The sequence below is a fragment of the Euprymna scolopes genome, chromosome 7 (assembly GCF_053919585.1).
Source record: "Euprymna scolopes isolate OS-2025 chromosome 7, ASM5391958v1, whole genome shotgun sequence".
Lineage (NCBI taxonomy): Eukaryota > Metazoa > Mollusca > Cephalopoda > Sepiida > Sepiolidae > Euprymna > Euprymna scolopes.
The window spans coordinates 25,180,413-25,197,809 of NC_136488.1; the positions used below are offsets into that span (position 1 = coordinate 25,180,413).

The window sequence follows — 17,397 nt, forward strand, 5'->3', positions numbered from 1 at the left end:
ACTGTACACGCAATAACTCTTATCCCTAAGTGGCCTCCGGGCCTTGATAAATGGTGACCCCCATGTAAAAAAAACAAAACTAATATTTATTAATTTACCTCATTTCGGTTAGTTCTACATTTTAAATACAATGAACACTATTTTCATAGAAATAGACTCATATTTGCTTCATGTTATTGAGTTTCTGTCCCAAAACTAATTTTTTGCACTATCCATAAAAATATCAGCTTTATCAAAACATATATGTTGATTAAATATATTCCTCATTCAATGAGTTCTGCTAATACCCTAATATTATGTCAAAAATATTGCAAGTTTTGTTACTCTAAAAATTATCCAGCATGTCATTTTGAAACTAACAAAAAACTTCCAACAATTCCCTTTTATACTGTTATTACCTTGAAACTGGTAAATATTTATTCCTGCATGATTTCTGAAATATTGCTAGAAATATTTTCAAATCAATCTGTATGTGATGAGATGAAAACTGATCCTTAACAAAGTATTTTTCTATGTTTAATTTATTCACTCCACCTTCCATGTTTTCATTCTCTCTCTCTCTCTTTGCAGGGATTTGTCGGTTTCTTGTGGTACAGTCGCAGAATCGATCTCGAATTTAGTAAACTATGATATTTTGCAACTGGTGGGTTCACTTTGATATAATATAATGCTTCGATCATGACGATAACAGACTTTCTTTGAAAAAGTGTCTCAGGCATGTGTACACAGGTCAATGATATATGAAAATGAAACCTTGCCAGTGATGGTTGAGGACATGCATTACACGGATAGAATGTGTGGGTGCAAATGTGAAGATGCGTGCAGAACAGGAGACTCCAATGGTATGGGCATGTTAAAAGAATGAATGAGAGTTTTTGGGTTAGAGGATGTAGAATAGTTGAGGTAGCAGGTGCAGTTCACAGGAAAACATGGGAGAAACTCATAAACATGGACTTGAGAGAAAGAGGAATGAATAAAGATCTGGCCAAGAAAAGGTTAGTTTAGAAGTAATTTTCTAAAAGCTATCTAAGACATGCCATCATATAAAATGAATGTTAAACTGCTGCTGCAGATGATGATGATGATGATGATGATGATATTGTTGTTTTTGTTTTTCTGTTATTGTTGTTTTTCGTTTATATATATATATATATATATATATATATATATATATATATATATATATATATATATATATATATATATATATACTAGCCCAGGTGCCCGGCGTTGCCCGGGTGTTTGGATTTGGAGGTGTGTGTTGAGCAAAAAAAAAAAAAAAAAAGTGGTAGTAGGCAGGCAGGCTCGAACCCATACTGCAAAGGAAGAAAAGAACATGAAAAAAAAGTGATGCCTGTGCTGTTGCCAAACCGGAAGTGATGAAGATTTAAATTAAAGCTAGTCAATCGAAAAGAGGGGGTGACTTTCGAAAATATCGGCGAAAAAAGCGATCCCGCCCTGTAGAAAAGTGCCCAGTTGAGGGTGAAGAAATTAATGTTTTAAGTCAATTTTTCGATATTTTCGTCCAATGGGTCGAGCTTCAAAACGATACCAATCTTGTGAAAATTAGTCGCCTCTTTCAAAAGTTTTAGGCAGACATACATACATACATACATATGCATACATACAGACAGACAGACATTTAAAAAGTGAGATTTCGAATTATAAACACATGAATTTGTTTCAAGTGGCTAATGCATTGTTGCGAACATGATCAGTCAAGGGTTGACTCTTTGTTTTGGAATTTTCATTCTTCTAAGTAGGTTACCTTTCCAAGGCTAAAGGATCTCCTGTAGGTTATCACAGCCAAATCAAGACAGCACCAAGAGAGAGAATGTATCGGAGTTATTAACAATTTTGCACATTGTATTCAGGTGTGCACATTTGGAGCATATCAAACAGCATAAAACAAGTTTCAGTTATAACTCAAGATACGAAGAAAAATGTAAATGGGAGAAGTTAAATGATAAAATTTAAGATATAAAGACAGAGAGAAAAGCAGAGTTGACAGCTATTTCTATAGGTGGTGTGAGGAATGGTGTATTCTTCTGCCTCTCTAAAATATTGCTAAAACAACTCAAAATTTCACCCATGGAATCATTAATAAAATTCACAAACCTTTTCGCAATCCAACCATATTTAGTATAAATAAACTTTAATTCATGGCTGAGTTGTCCACCAAGTTTATCATGAATGTCTAACAGTCTTTGTTTTATTACTATTCAATGATATGCAAGAACATTTTAGTGATTGTATCATTGAATCAGACTTTAACACTTTCAGACTTTTATTTGTGGGATTATTTTTAATAAATTGTACAGAAAGCAGAAATAATTAGAATGAAGGATATTTCATATTATAGACTTGCTATGTGCTTTCTCAATTTCCTTAGATCATTGAAATGGTTCGTCTAGTAGTTTTTACTTGCTAATTCTAGTGTAATGGGACACATACATACATACATATATATATATATATATATATATATATATATATATATACACACACACACACATACACACAGATGCACACATTGCTCTTTATTATAGAATAGAGGATATTTGCCCCTATTAATTGTAGGTAAATATGGCCCTGACGATGACCTAAAGATCAAATGTGAGAAGTTGGAAATCGTCAGCAGCTTCAATTACCTGTAAGCACCTGTGATGGATAACGGATCCGAACTTAAAGTTTGTGCAAAAATTACACAAACAACAGTAGCACTGGCCAAATTAAGGCTTATATTGAATGACATAATCACACTCCGTTCAAAAACCATATTGATGTGCTCCCTGGTTAATATTTTTTCTTTGTATGCATATAAGTCATGAACCCCTGACAACATATCTAGAGAGAAATGATACAGCCACAATGATGAGATATTTGAAAAAATCCTCAGCATCTCATACAAAGACTTGTGCTGAATTATGAAGCAACAGTTGTGTAATTCCTAACCACTTCTATCCTGAGTCAACGCTACTTGATTGCAGTGGCGAGCAGACCAGGATGACTAGAAATAGTGTCAAGATAAGTGGAGAGAACATACAGCACCTGGTATTCGCAAATGATCACCCTTTTTAGTACTGACCAGGTTCAATGAGGCTTAAATTCATTGATCTAACAGGAATTGGTGTATCGATGTGATTATGCATTACAAATGAGTAAGTGAAGAATAGACTCAAAAAAAAAAAGCAGAGGTCATATGAAGATCTATTGGCCATTGTGAAGAAAAGGAAAATGAAGTGATACAGTCATGTCACATGACCATCAGATCTCACAAAAACAATCCTGCAGGGAAATGTACACGGAGAACGAGGGAGAGGTGGACAAAGAAAAAGGTGGTAGGACAACATCCGAAAGTGGACAGAACAAATGATGAGTAACCACATCCAGGAAGGCAGAAAATCAGTTGGAGAAAACAGATGAGATATTAAGCAAAAAAATATTTAACAAAAAAAAGAAAATCTTCACCTGCCATATTTAAGTTCTGCAAAGATTACTGAACCATTTCCCCTAATATCCTAGAGAAATAAATATATCCCCCATGAAATAATAGTGTAGACTAGATTATCAAGCCTTGTTAGAGCAACCACTTTTAAAAAGAAACATCCAACCATCCTGCAACCAAACCATACAAGTTTCTGTCATCTGCAGTTATTTTTTGTATTAGTCTGGAGAAAGCTGGTTGACAAGTCATATTTGGTGCCACAATAGTCGTCCAAATCATCGGACAAATGAGCGAGGTTGAGCAACTAGGAAGGGGTGGGGTGGAGGCAAGCAATCATGGTATAAAAAGATCTCAAGATCCTTTTTTATTTGTTTTACTGCGTATCAAACCCTTTTTGGTTATTTAATGCTAGCAAATAATTATAAATGATTCATTGCATATGATTAGGTGAATGCAAGTTGCTATTTTAGTGGAGGTAAATTATGGGTTCATAACATTCCTTAGATTATCAATGAATCGATAACTGACAGAGCAACTAGTTTTAAAAAGAAAATTTCAAAATAGCACTTGCAATCAAATGGGTTTCTGTAATTTGCAATTATTTCTTGTCTTGTGAAAAGAGTGAGTCGTGTATGTCCTAAAAATGAATACGTATTAGAATTAACATTACTGTCTTTTTAATGTACCATTTCTCTCTTTAAAAGAGAGAAATGTGCAAATGTAAAGGTTTGCTATGCAATTCTATGTAAAATATTGAATGTAAAATATGCTATTTTGTGCAAGAAAGGAAACGCTGGTTTGTTAGAAAAGTTACAAACGCCTCTCCATCATCATTATTCATGAGTTTGCTTTTGGTCTGCTAAGCCAGCTAGGTATCTAATGAAACCATCTGAAATTTGCATATTGGTTTCAAAAAGGGTCATGTTATTAGTTAAGTATTGTTTGTTACATTCATGAAATGTTATTGACACTAAACATTTCCCCTTTTATTTTATTTTTTTTCATTTGTAATATATTTTAATTTCTGTTTAATAAATTTTTATTGTAAAGTTAAAGAAATTAAGATACATTTAGCATAATGGTTTTTGAGTCTTTGCTAAGGGCATGGGAGACCAAAGTTCGATTCTCAGGCAAACAATACCAAAGACTCCAAAAAAATGGTACCTGTTTCTCTCTTACTAAAAGCTTAGCATTATAAGGTGAAGGAACAAAAGTAAGTGGAATAATTCTAAGAAAAGAGTGGCACTGTCCCCTATACTATGGTTTAGTAACTAATAAAAAGGAAATCTTTGGGTTGCCCTTGACTATGGTCACCCCCTTTACTATACTTACTAAGTATGTGAAGACTTAATTTTTATCGATTTTTTTTTTTTTTGCATAATGTTCTCACCATTCCTATTGTTTTACCATATTTTGAACAATGTTTTTTTTTCATGAAAATTGCTTAAGACAAGATATGAAGCTGTTTAATGTAAGAAGCTAATAAGAACGAAAGATAATTATCGCAAAAACAGGAGATGCCTATTATCCTTAATCTTGAAAAGATAAAAGTTAAAGGTAGGATGGAAACTGTCAGCAGAAAGACAGTTTCAAAGTGTGTGGTTCCTGGAAAGAATCTACTGGAATAGGAAGCTGTATTACAATGAGGCATCAAAAGAGTGAATTGATGGAGACCACTAGACCATGAATGAAACGAGCTGGAACAAAAGAAGCAGGGAATAAATCAGACAATTCTGAGAAACACATGCCATAATAGTATTTCTAGAAAAGACTGAGACTAGCAACATCACGTCTATGAGAAAGAGGTTCCAGAGAAGAAGAAAAGGGTGGGGCCAAGTTTCTGCACCTCATCAAGAACTCTTAAATGGGACAGAGATTCACCGGTCCAAATACTCCATACATGGTCTGATAGCAGATTCGTAGAGAAAGAGAATAGCTTCAGATGTGAGAAAGTGTTTAGAACGATAAGAGAGAACCTCATCAGGTGTTATAAATGTTCATCAGTGTTTTTCCATATGTAACGTTGTTGATTATTTAAGTATGATGTATGCTGTTGCGGTGCACTTAAATCTAATAAACTGCTTATTTTGATTATTCATTTGCAAATATAGGAACAGTCACCCATAACTTAAACACACAGACTTTTTAAACATCATGGACCACTAAATGAATAATTATAAATTTGGTTGTCCACTAATATGAATTTAGAAAAATAAAGATAAGTGCATTTATATATCGTAGCAGGAAAGCTAAAATGAATTCCCCCAAGCAGAACAGTTTTTCACCACATTTATATCCCCCTACGAAATCAAAATTAAGATATAATGCGACTAAAACCTCATGTCTAGAATCCTTATTCTCATTTTAAGCAAAATCCATTCCATGATTTTGATTCTACAAAATGTCTAAAATTTAAGGCTTAAGCTTAAGGGAAGAAATTGAACTTAATGACGATGAATCAAACTTAATGCAAATCTAAAACCATTCAAATTTTCAAATGAAAGGTTTAATGTCTCCTAAAAAATCCTTTTAAAATATCTCTGAAGAAACTGGAATTTTGCAAATATTAAATGATATTAATTTAATTTTGCAAATTGACAAAGTAGTAGATAGAGATCAGCTGTAAATGCTATGCAATTATGCACAATATAGAAAATATGCACAAATAGAACTACACATGCGCGTAATAATGAAATGGAACTAATCATACAATAAGAAAAAAAAACAGAAAAACAGAACGAATAGTGAATTAATAAAAGTTCGTTTTTAAAGGAAATATGCAAATTATTTATTTGTTTTGAAGTCACTGGTATATTCACAACTAAGTATATAAGGAAATTGTATTCACTTTTAAAATATAAAAGTGCGATCTTTAATATCAATGGCAGTGTGACAAATAACTTAACTATATATATATATATATATATATATATATATATATATAATATATATATATATATATATATATATATATATATATATACTAGCAGAAGTACCCGTCGTTGACTGGGTTCAAAAACAGCCTACAGAAAATGGACTGTGATTGATGAAAGAATGATAGGTTATGAAAAGGAGGGGGTTGTAAAAGAGATAAGTTTTGATACTCAAAAATTTTACCCTAAGCAAAATATGATGAAAGTAAAGATAATTTTCGCGAAAATATATATTTTTATATCAATTTTGTTTCCATTCGTAGCCAAGAGTGACCAATAAAATGTTGTTTCCTTACAAAGAGAAAATGTTATATATATATATACAAGAAATAAATGTTACCATAGTCAATAAAAGTTAGTTTTATGATAGAAAAGTTCATTGGTTTGTATTTTTAAGTAGTTTGTAAAAAATTTTTTTTTTTTAATTCACAAGAATAAAAAATAAAAATGGCAGCGACTTTGAAATGGAGAGCCCCGTTTTCAATTTGAAAGAGGGACACCTGGGCATTCTGTGTTAACAATTTAAGAGAGTTCCGTCAACGTAAGGAATATTTATAAACATATTTTAATGTTTTCCGTTATTTTGTGCTTGAGGAATATTCGATTATGGCATGTGTAGTTTATATAAAAATTCATTTAAGTAGTTATCACCTCAAATTTCGTTTAAATTTCGGTTCGCTGAAATTATTTCAAGTAAAGAGCATTAAAAACAATTTCAATACAAAAAACATGAACTGAACTTTTATTGACTATGGTAACATTTATTTTTGTATATTTATTGTTTTTGGGTAGTCGTTTGTTGGCTTTTCTGCTAAACACTCTTACTAAATAATATCGACGAAATATCGAAAAACAAAGAAACAAAAACAGTTTTGAAAAATAATGCTTTACTTACTTTAGTAAAATAATCTGAAACAGCAAAATTGGATATTAAAAAAGTAAACACGTAATTACTTTAGTTTTTTAAAGCAAAGAATCGATATAAATCTGAATAAGAAGAAAATGGCGCCCTTTTCAAGCAGAACAGCTTCGTTTCAGTTTTACAGTATTGAATGGTGTAGTATTGCGCCGTCGGATTCAGGGTTGTACGATTGTAATGTAAAGAACACGCAGAAAGGGTTGTAATCAACTGAATTCATTCTAGTACACTGACAAAAAAAAGCTTAAACAGATATATAAATAAAATAAAAAGGTTATGTAAATGTTTTTAAAAGGACACGTAATCACGTGAGCAGAGTTTTTCCCTTCTTTTGACACGATAACAAGTAATGTTCTTATTTTTTATTATTTATCTATTTATCTATTTTCGAAAGAGTACTACGTGCAAGTGGAGAAGGAAGAAACCAGAGTTATCCAAAATTTGTGTCGAGAATTGTCTAAAGTTCCAACTTTTTTTTAGGCTTTCACTTTAAAAAGAACGTGAATTTATGAGGTGAATTTATTCAACACAATATGATTCAACTCAAAAAAATAAATAAAAGCTAATGTGAATTAAGATTAAAGTTAAGGTATTATTGTGAACCCTCACCTCTTTTAAAAAACCTTGTTAAACTTTGTGACATATTTACATTCTATGGAGGTCAGGCACGAACGAACACCCAATAATTTTATTATACCATATTTCTTCAAACTGAAACATAATTATCAAAGTATACTTACGCAAATAGATCTGAAAAGTCTTTGTTAAAGTTTGTGCCATATTTCCATGGAGTACAGGCGCGAACGCAGACCCCACAATTTTATTATACCATCCCTTTTTAAGTCGAAACATACTTATCAAAGTATTCTTATGTACATCTATATCAAAAACCCTTGTAAACTTTTCTTTTTCATTTTTTATTTCCATACTTTGGGGGCCAGGCGCAAATCCAGACCCCACAATTTTTATGAACCACCGTTCTGCCAGATCAAACATACCCATTCCTGATCATCGATATATCTTGTATCATTATATGTAATCAGTTTTTTAAAATAGTCAACCATATAGGAGCCTATTCGTGACCAGACACACACACACACACACACACACACACACACACAGACGTTCAGCTTTATATTATAGATATATACACACACACACACACACACATATATATACACACACACACACACACACACACAGGGTGACCCAAAAGAAACGGGTCCCAACTCTAATTAGACCCCGTTTCTTAGTGTTTTGTCCAAATTAAATGAAACTTTGGTCATAACTAGTTTATTATATTCAAAATATCAGACAAAAACACTAGGATCTTTGGCCTTTTTTTCTCCGTTCTACAGCGTATGTTCTAGATGGCCTCCATTTAGCGTTTGTTCTTTTTGGGGTCACCCTGTATAAGAATTAAAAGAAAAAATCCAGCATACGCTTAGTCCAATTGTGCAAATCATTTTTAATTTTGCAAATATTAAATAATATTAAACTCACTACACCCTTCTAGTATTCCCTATCTTTCATAGCACACAAAAGATCTTCCTTGGAAATAAATGTATCTCGTCGTATCTTATCTGGAAAAGTTAACTTTCGTGATCGATTGTGAGATGATGGGTTCCTCCACAATACAAATGGTGAAACAGGTTCATCTGTGGCACGTGCACAATGCCAAGCAAACTGAACACGTCTTTTCCAAACTGAAGTTGATACTCTCGGTAAGCCTCCATATATAATTTCTAGAGTTGGGTGGTTTCACCATGAGAGATTGAGTACTCTTCTCAAAAGACGTGTGTAACATCCATCCAAACGACTTGTTTTGTTGAGAAAGTCCAAGTTTCATAGAGTAAGATTGGCTCAATAAGTACGCAGAAAACTTGATTAGATTAAAAACTTAACTAAATTAAAGTAAATATAGTCCACATTATCCACCCTTATGCCCAGCAGCTATGTTCCAGAATTCTCTTAATTTAGGTGTGAATCCTATAACATAAAAATATATAAACATATATGCATACCTAACTTTATATAAATAAATATAATTCGAAATCTAACTTTATATAAATAAATATAATTCGAAATCTTTTATTGATATGAGATTTACCCATCAACGGTAAAAACGGTTATAGAGTAATTATTTAAGTAAAATATAGTGAAAATTCTAAAGTTTACTGAAATACTAGCTGCGTGTGAGGAATTGTTGGTTCCATCCCTCCAGACCTTTGGTTATTTCTTTCTGGAATTTTCTTCACCCATCATATCTTTGTTATTTATGTAGGTCGATTAAAATAATAGGTGGGATCTTCATTTTAAATATGTATAGCTTTTATTTTAATTTTATATACCGGTACGTTATTTCTGATATCTTGCAATCTGTCCTTCTGAACCATCTTCTGTTATGTCACTATTTTTATCATTTTCTAATTGCGTTTATATTATTAATACCATTATCATTTTAATGGTTTTATTTCGTCTTGTTTTATTTTGTGGAGAAATAATTTTAATTTTCTTTTTAAATTTTCAGCAAAACGCTCACTACCTGCCGCCTTCCTATCGTCAAGAGTTGTTGGAAATGAATTATTTGAAAAAAAATTGGTTAGTTAATTATATGCCGCTTGGCGCCAAATGGATCCAGCAAGACAATAAGTAAGTGATTTTGATCATTTTTACAATTACACTTTAGTGTCTCCTTTTCTTTATCTTCTACATAATAATTTGATTGCAGAAATTCCCCTCTGCACCAAATTACGATAGGTTTGCAATAACAGGTGCCACATACGAATTTATTTCGTCTAAACTTTTACCCACCATCTTATGTAACTTGTGAACAACGTTACAGACACAGTTACTAGTGTCATAATAGGCTATGGAAATGTCATGTTCGTACGTATGTTATCACCTCCCACCCCTTTTTTCAAAGATAAGATTCCTCCATTGCTAAAGATGCAATACAAGAAATTTGAAAATGTTGAACATAGAAATCAAATTGAAATATAATTTCCTGACCTTCTGGCTAGAATCAAAGTGTAATATCTGTCGCAAAATGGTATAATAATATTGCTGAATTTGATTTTGCACTAAAAAATATAATGGAACTACGTCATATTTTTATCTGTTTTACCCCAAACAAGCGTATTGCTATTTGGTCATAAGGATCTACTATTTGAGTAGCGAGATGTTTGGTCACATTACATTTAAACTTCATTCAGGAGAGCGGGTAATAGGCAAATTTTCTCTTTATCTTTTTTCACATATTGTCTCCAAAGTATTTCATTTTATAATATATATATATATATATATATATATATATATATAATGTACTAGCATAGGTGCCCGGCGTTGCCCGGGTGTTTGGAGGTGTATACTGAGCAAACAAAACAAAAAAAACGGTCAATTTTTTTAACTTTGACCCCTATTATAACCCCTTAACATTTATTGTTTTGAGCTCAAATCAAGTTATTAAGTTAGATCCATGTCCAAGGAACCTATATCTAAAATTTCAAGTGTTTAGACCCAAAATTGTCGGAGGAGTTTGGTAGAGTTCTCAAAGGTCAAATCGTTGAACTATGACCCCTTAACAGCCAAATTTCTGGCCGAAAATCGACCACATAGATTTTCCTAAATCTCAGTATCCTGTACATCGAATTTCGAGTCTGTAGACTTAAAATTGACAGAGTTATTGCGTAGGGAAATGTACACACACACAGACATACAGACACGTTCACATTTATAGATATATAGATTTATTCCATATATGTGCTTGTGTGCGCGTGCGTGTGTGTGTGGGGAGGCTACTATCTGGGTCACAATTGCAGGGATACTATGTAGGGAGCTGAGCAGCAAGATGTCTGTTTACATTACACTTGAACTTCTGCATATCAGTACAGTCGGAGAAGCAGGAACCTAGAAGGGAATTCCAAAATCTAGCAGTTCTGGGGAAGAAACTGGTAGAGTAGAAGTCTTTCTGGCATCTGAGGATCTCTGTAGGGGTGGGATTTTGCTGCTTGTCGAGTTTGTCGGGGGTTAAAAGAAAAAATGTAACACAAACTTAGCCCAATTTATTTCAACTCATTGCAGGCTTCATTAGACAAGACTAGTTAGTTAGGTCTGTAACTGACTTAAAAGTCTTTTAAGTAAGTTGTAGACCTTATTAACTCGTCTCATCTCACGAGGTCCACACTGGGTTGAAATAAATTTATAATGAAATGGGACTAAGCTTATGCTGGATTTTTTCTTTTAATCCTTATATATATATATATATATATATATATGTGTGTGTGTGTGTGTGTGTGTGTTTATATATATATATATAAATGTGTGTGTGTGTGTATATATATATATAGATAGATAGATATATAGATATATAGATAGATGTACAGTTAAGTTATTTGTCACACTGCCATTGATATTAAAGATCGCACTTTTATATTTTAAAAGTGAATGCATTTTCCTTATATACTTAGTTGCGAATATACCAGTGACTTCAAAACAGATAAATAATTTGCATATTTCCTTTAAAAACGAACTTTTATTAATTCACAATTCGTTCTATTTTCTGTTTTCCTTATTGTATGATTAGTTCCATTTAATTATTACGCGCATGTGTAGTTCTATTTGTGCATATTTTCTATATTGTGCATAATTGCATAGCATTTACAGCTGATCTCTACTACTTTGTAAATTTGTGGTCTACAGACTTGAAACTTAATATATGGGTTATTTGAAACTGATTTGGTTTTTAGTAAAAAAAACAGAGGTCAAAATTGAAAATTTGGAATTTGCCAGGTATAGTACGTTGTAATATGTATTCTCTACACATGCACAAATATATATTTATACATTTGGCTGCATTAATTTGTCAAATTTTTGTGGCATTAACAAAATTTTCATTATTCAATGGAGTTTCAAAGAATGCCTCTTATCGTCAGAGGAAAGTAGTTAGCAAAATGATATTCATAGACAGACTATAAATTTTGCTGATTAACATATAAACTGAAATTTACGAATTATGAACAAATGTATAAAATAATGAAAAAAATGTATGAGAAGTCCATGCTCATGGATAAAAATAGAAAAGTGTGGTACAATTCAAAGAAAAAGTTGATTGATCAGATGTAGAGGAATAGTAATAATCCAAGTGGTTTAACTGTAATGTAGCCGTTACAAACAAAGGAAAGAAATATTTTCCCCTTTTTAACATCAGTCGTTTATTACCGTTTTTCTCTCTCCCAGTCTTGACGCCTGCTTAAAAGTCTCTCGCTGCCACATGTCCATTTCATCTGGTTGGCATTTCTCTTTCTTCTGACCACACACTGGCCACAGCCGGCCCATTCTCATCTTTTTCTTTACATGTTTGTCTCATTCAGCGTTGATTTTTTTTCTACTGACCATGTAGTGACCTTTTTTCTTTTCTTTGTCATGCCAGCTTCTAATTTACATATGTGCATTTATCGGCTACTGCTGCTAATATCATCGCAAGCCAGCTATCTTACAGCTCCTGCTGATATTTTCCCATGCGCTCATATGCACTCTGTTACATAACTGTAAATATGAGTAAATGGCATCCTAAAATTGCGATAGAAGATTTTTCCACAAAGTGAAACTGTTATTGGCCTCCTGATGAGAAAGATTCTGTTTGCTCCCATCAGCCGATGAAAATAAAATTAAATATGCTAAAAATTAAAGGCATACAAATAATGCTATGCAGATGGGTCAGGCGTTCTACTTTTAGAACAAATTCAAATTAGTTGTTAAGCTTAAGATATCAAAGTGACATAGAATTGGAACAGGAAGAAGGGGGAGGAAAACTTGATAGTCCATATAGATAGATGAAAATAGGTGGGCAGAAAAAAACGATATGTTATACCTCACAAAAATTTCTATGTTGGCGAAGTCACTGTATATGTATATTTTATATTTTAAATAAATTTTAACAATAGTATTTGAGGATGTGACGGAGGCAAATATAGAAATAAAAACAATTTGGTAAATAAATTCAAACATAACTGAAAGAAAAGAACGTGTCTTCTATATTATCAGACCTGGCAGAATGGTTAATTGTAGGTATAGACCGCTTCATACACTCCAAAAAATTCCAGCAAAAACTTAACAGCCAGCCATAGTTCTTTTCAGAATGTGCTGCTGCCATTGTGCGCAGAAATCACTATTTCAATTGCTTCAACATAATAGATGTACTGACACTAAAGCCGCCTGCAGGACTGCCAGCAACCACTGTAAAAGAGTAACAAAGAACACAAGAGAGTTGTATACTCAGTCCGTTAAGTCCAAAGTAGTTGAGCAACGGCTTGGTTCCCACCAATTTTGGCAAATAACAAACAGGGTCCTGAATAGAAGTGTATGCTCTAGCCCAACCATCATTAATGCACCTGAGGTAATCTCATTAGCATCGGACGAAGCCAAACCATTTGCCTAGAGAGAAATCTAAATGTGCATGGCTATTGTAACTGGTGAATCGATAACAAGGTAGGGGATTGAGGAAAATACTACATTAGTAAGGAGTAATAATGAGGTCTAGAAGATGGGGAGTGGAGTATCAACTGCAAAGAGTTCTATTTATTTAGAAAATGGCAAACTTTGTGGCATTAGTTATATATATATATATATATATATATATATATATATATATATATATATATATATATATATATATATATATAGTAAGTTATGAAATATATCGTGAGAAAAAATATATATATATATATATGTGAATGAATGAAATGTGGAATATTCTGTGTAGCTAAATTGCCATATATATTTTCATAACTTACTACCTATATCTATGTATTGAGCACTATTGAAGTAAATACTGAAAAATTTATGCATAAAATTATATCTTTGTATATTAATTTATGTGATTAAATGAAGTAATCATATATATATGTATATATATATATATATATATATATATATATATATATATATATATATATATATATATATATATATATATTAAGTAAAATGATTCATAATTTTGAATTAAAATCATTTTCAGAAGGACAAACAAACAAAATCAATAGTTTGTAGGATCGTTTTGGAAACGATGTCTTTATTGGAATAGACAATGTCTTGAATAATAATTTGATAAAAAGATTTTTTTATATTTAAACAAAGTCTCCTCCTGGAGGTTCTGTGTTTAATAAGTCCAGATGTGGACCCAAAGTAAATTGCATTTTGTTTAATATATTTATAATAATTGTTTTCAGCTATATTTAGAGTGGTATTGGTATGTAATACGTTTGGTTGTATTTGATTGGTAGATTGGTTAATGGGGGTGTTGTCATTGATTGTGTGCTGAAATTAGTCTGTGAGAAAGGATTTATATGGTTGCTATTATTATAATTTACATTTGGGGTTTTTGATACTATGTAGCTATAAATTACACTTTTTACTTTGCAGGTACCTTGTAAAGGACATTTATTTTTCTTCTACATTTACAGTATGCCATAGTTTGCATGTTTGTATTTTGTATCTTCCTAATTTTTTTTTTTGTTGGAACTGATTATTTTTTTATGTAAATTTGGCATTGTTGAGTATGACACTTTGATCGTGTTTTTGTTAAAGATTTTACTGTACCTATGAAGGGCATTAAAGTTTCTTTCTAATATTAAAAAAAATACTTTGTCTAAGTCTTTTTTAAGGTTTTTAGAGTATGGAGGGTTAAACCATAGGCTTTCCCTATGTCTGTTTTTCCCTATGTCTGTTTTTATGCTTAATGATTTTTTTTTTGTGTTAGTGGCTAATCATTGTGGTTTAATTTGGTTTTGCATTGTGTTCAGATTATTTTTTGTCATATTTTTGTGGGATGACATGGACATATTTTAAATTACGTTTTTACTAGGTTTAATATAATTATTGCAGTTTTCTATGTAATTTGTGTTTTTATCATTTTTATTTTCGTATTTAATTTGTGATTTGTATCCTGAGTTTTTAAGGGCCTCATGGTAATATTTTGTGTTTTTATTAAATAGATTTGTTTAAATATAAAAATATTTTTTTATCAAATTATTGTTCAAGACATATTGTCTATTTCAATAAAAACATCATTTTCGAAACGATCGTACAAACTATTGATTTTGTTTGTTTTTCCTTTTGAAACTAATTTTTAATACAAAATTATGAATCATTTTACTCAATATAAAAATAGCTCTAGGATATCTATGCCTATCTACATTATTATATATCGACATTACAACAAGCACTGTTTTCTTTTAATAGTATTAATACATTTACTAGTACATTAAAATAAACTCTGCTCGTTAAACTCTAGGTCCCAATTCTCTCAAAATGTATATATATATATATATATATATATATATATATATATATATATATATATATATATATATATATATATATATATATATATAATAATTAGTAAATATTCTAGTTTTGGAGTTTTAATAAGACGCGTACACAAACCTATATACGAGTTTCTTTTATTTATACAGATTTCCATGATAATTTTTTTTTATTTAATATTTATTGTTGTTCTTTTTTTTTCAGTGAAACCATTACTAAAAGTCCGAGACTACCAACTGACTTGAAGCCAATCCACTACACTATTGAATTAAAACCAGACATTTACCTGGAGAATACAAGTGACTTTACCTTCGAAGGTAAAGTCAGCATCTTAATAAATTGTTTGAATGCAACAAAGGATATTGTTCTGAATTCAAAACTACTGAAAATTACTAATGTAACCGTATTTTATTTGTCAACAAGTATCTCCGTCCTGGGGACTTCCCATGATAAGGAGCTTGAGAGACTGACAATCAGTATTTCTGAAGAGATACAACCAGGGACAAACTTCACTGTATACATGGATTTTGAAGGGCCACTCACGAATGACTTGAATGGGTTATACTACAGCACTTACATGAAAGGAGAAAAAGCAGTGTAAGTACAGAATTTTTTTTACTAATGCCTGCATATGCTAGGTCATGTGAATCTAACAATGATGAGTGTAACATTTCCAATAAAAAAAATGTTGTTTATATATACGGTATATACCTCTCTCCCACCGCGAAGGGATGTGACACAAAGTCAGAATATGGAATTTGCCATGTAAAAATAAGTTTCAGTAGTCCTGTCGGGATTCCCCAGTGAGGGCACCTAAGACAACAAGTGATCAAAATAGCTCGACCAAGAGGCAAGGCCTGGGAGAATGGACCTCCTAGGGCTATCCAAAACATTTGCCTCAGTGGGACACCTAAAAGGTCACCGAAACAGCCCAGTTTCTATTGAACTGATTGCCGAGGTTGGAACCTCAACTGATTAGTATTATGAAGTGCACATGTGGTAGTGTTTATACGTCCTAGTCATTTATGAACTTTTCAATTTTTCCATCGCAGCTGTTTCAGCAAGTGTTTACTATAGAAATAAGCGTCTTTTCATAAAGAAAGCAGATACAAGGAGAAGTGCATTGAGAGTTTTCTTCAAGGTTTACTTTGGACAGAATTGACACAGGAGAGAGAAACTAATGTTCCCTTAGCTAATTAGTTAATTCTTAATTTAAATGAGTGGCATACACGGACAGAGACATCGAAGTCCTATTCACCTTAAATTACAACATTTTCTACATTATTAGTGGTGTCTCATTCGCACAACTTCTACAAAGAAACTGATCTGAAAACCGTTTTCTCTCACTCAAAAAATGTGACGTCATTCATCATTTCTTGTTTTGTCTACAGTGTTTGACTTGCTGCCCCCAGCTTCAACTTTACGTCACTCATTTTTGGGAACGATTCTATTTTGCAGATCTGGGTTATCATGCACTCAGTGTGACCCTTGCTAAAATCTACACCAACTAACTTAATCGCCACTGATTTAGGGCCCCTGATATGTCACGTGTTGATAACAGTCTAAAACATGAAAAATAATGTAACTCATCATCATCATCATCATCTACATCACCATTATCAGCAGCATCATTGCCATCATAAGATTCAGATTCAGATTCCTCATCAGTTTCGTGATGAAACTTAGCCACTGAAGGTTGAAAATATAGGTTGTATGGAGAGAAATGATATTAGAATGGTACAAGGAAAGTTTAATGTAAATCTTAAAGACAG

General features: G+C 32.1%; 1 protein-coding gene across 2 annotated transcripts in view; it reads left to right on the forward strand.

The window, feature by feature from the left end:
* Positions 1 to 17,397, forward strand: part of LOC145279655 (uncharacterized) — a 466,377-nt gene that overhangs the window by 315,731 nt on the left and 133,249 nt on the right. For both annotated transcript variants that reach the window (XM_080130890.1, XM_080130891.1), the window contains 3 exons: positions 571 to 643; positions 9,831 to 9,952; positions 15,830 to 16,222. In XM_080130890.1, coding sequence (XP_079987016.1) covers positions 571 to 643; positions 9,831 to 9,952; positions 15,830 to 16,222 — 588 coding nt within the window. The remainder of the gene's footprint in view (positions 1 to 570; positions 644 to 9,830; positions 9,953 to 15,829; positions 16,223 to 17,397) is intronic.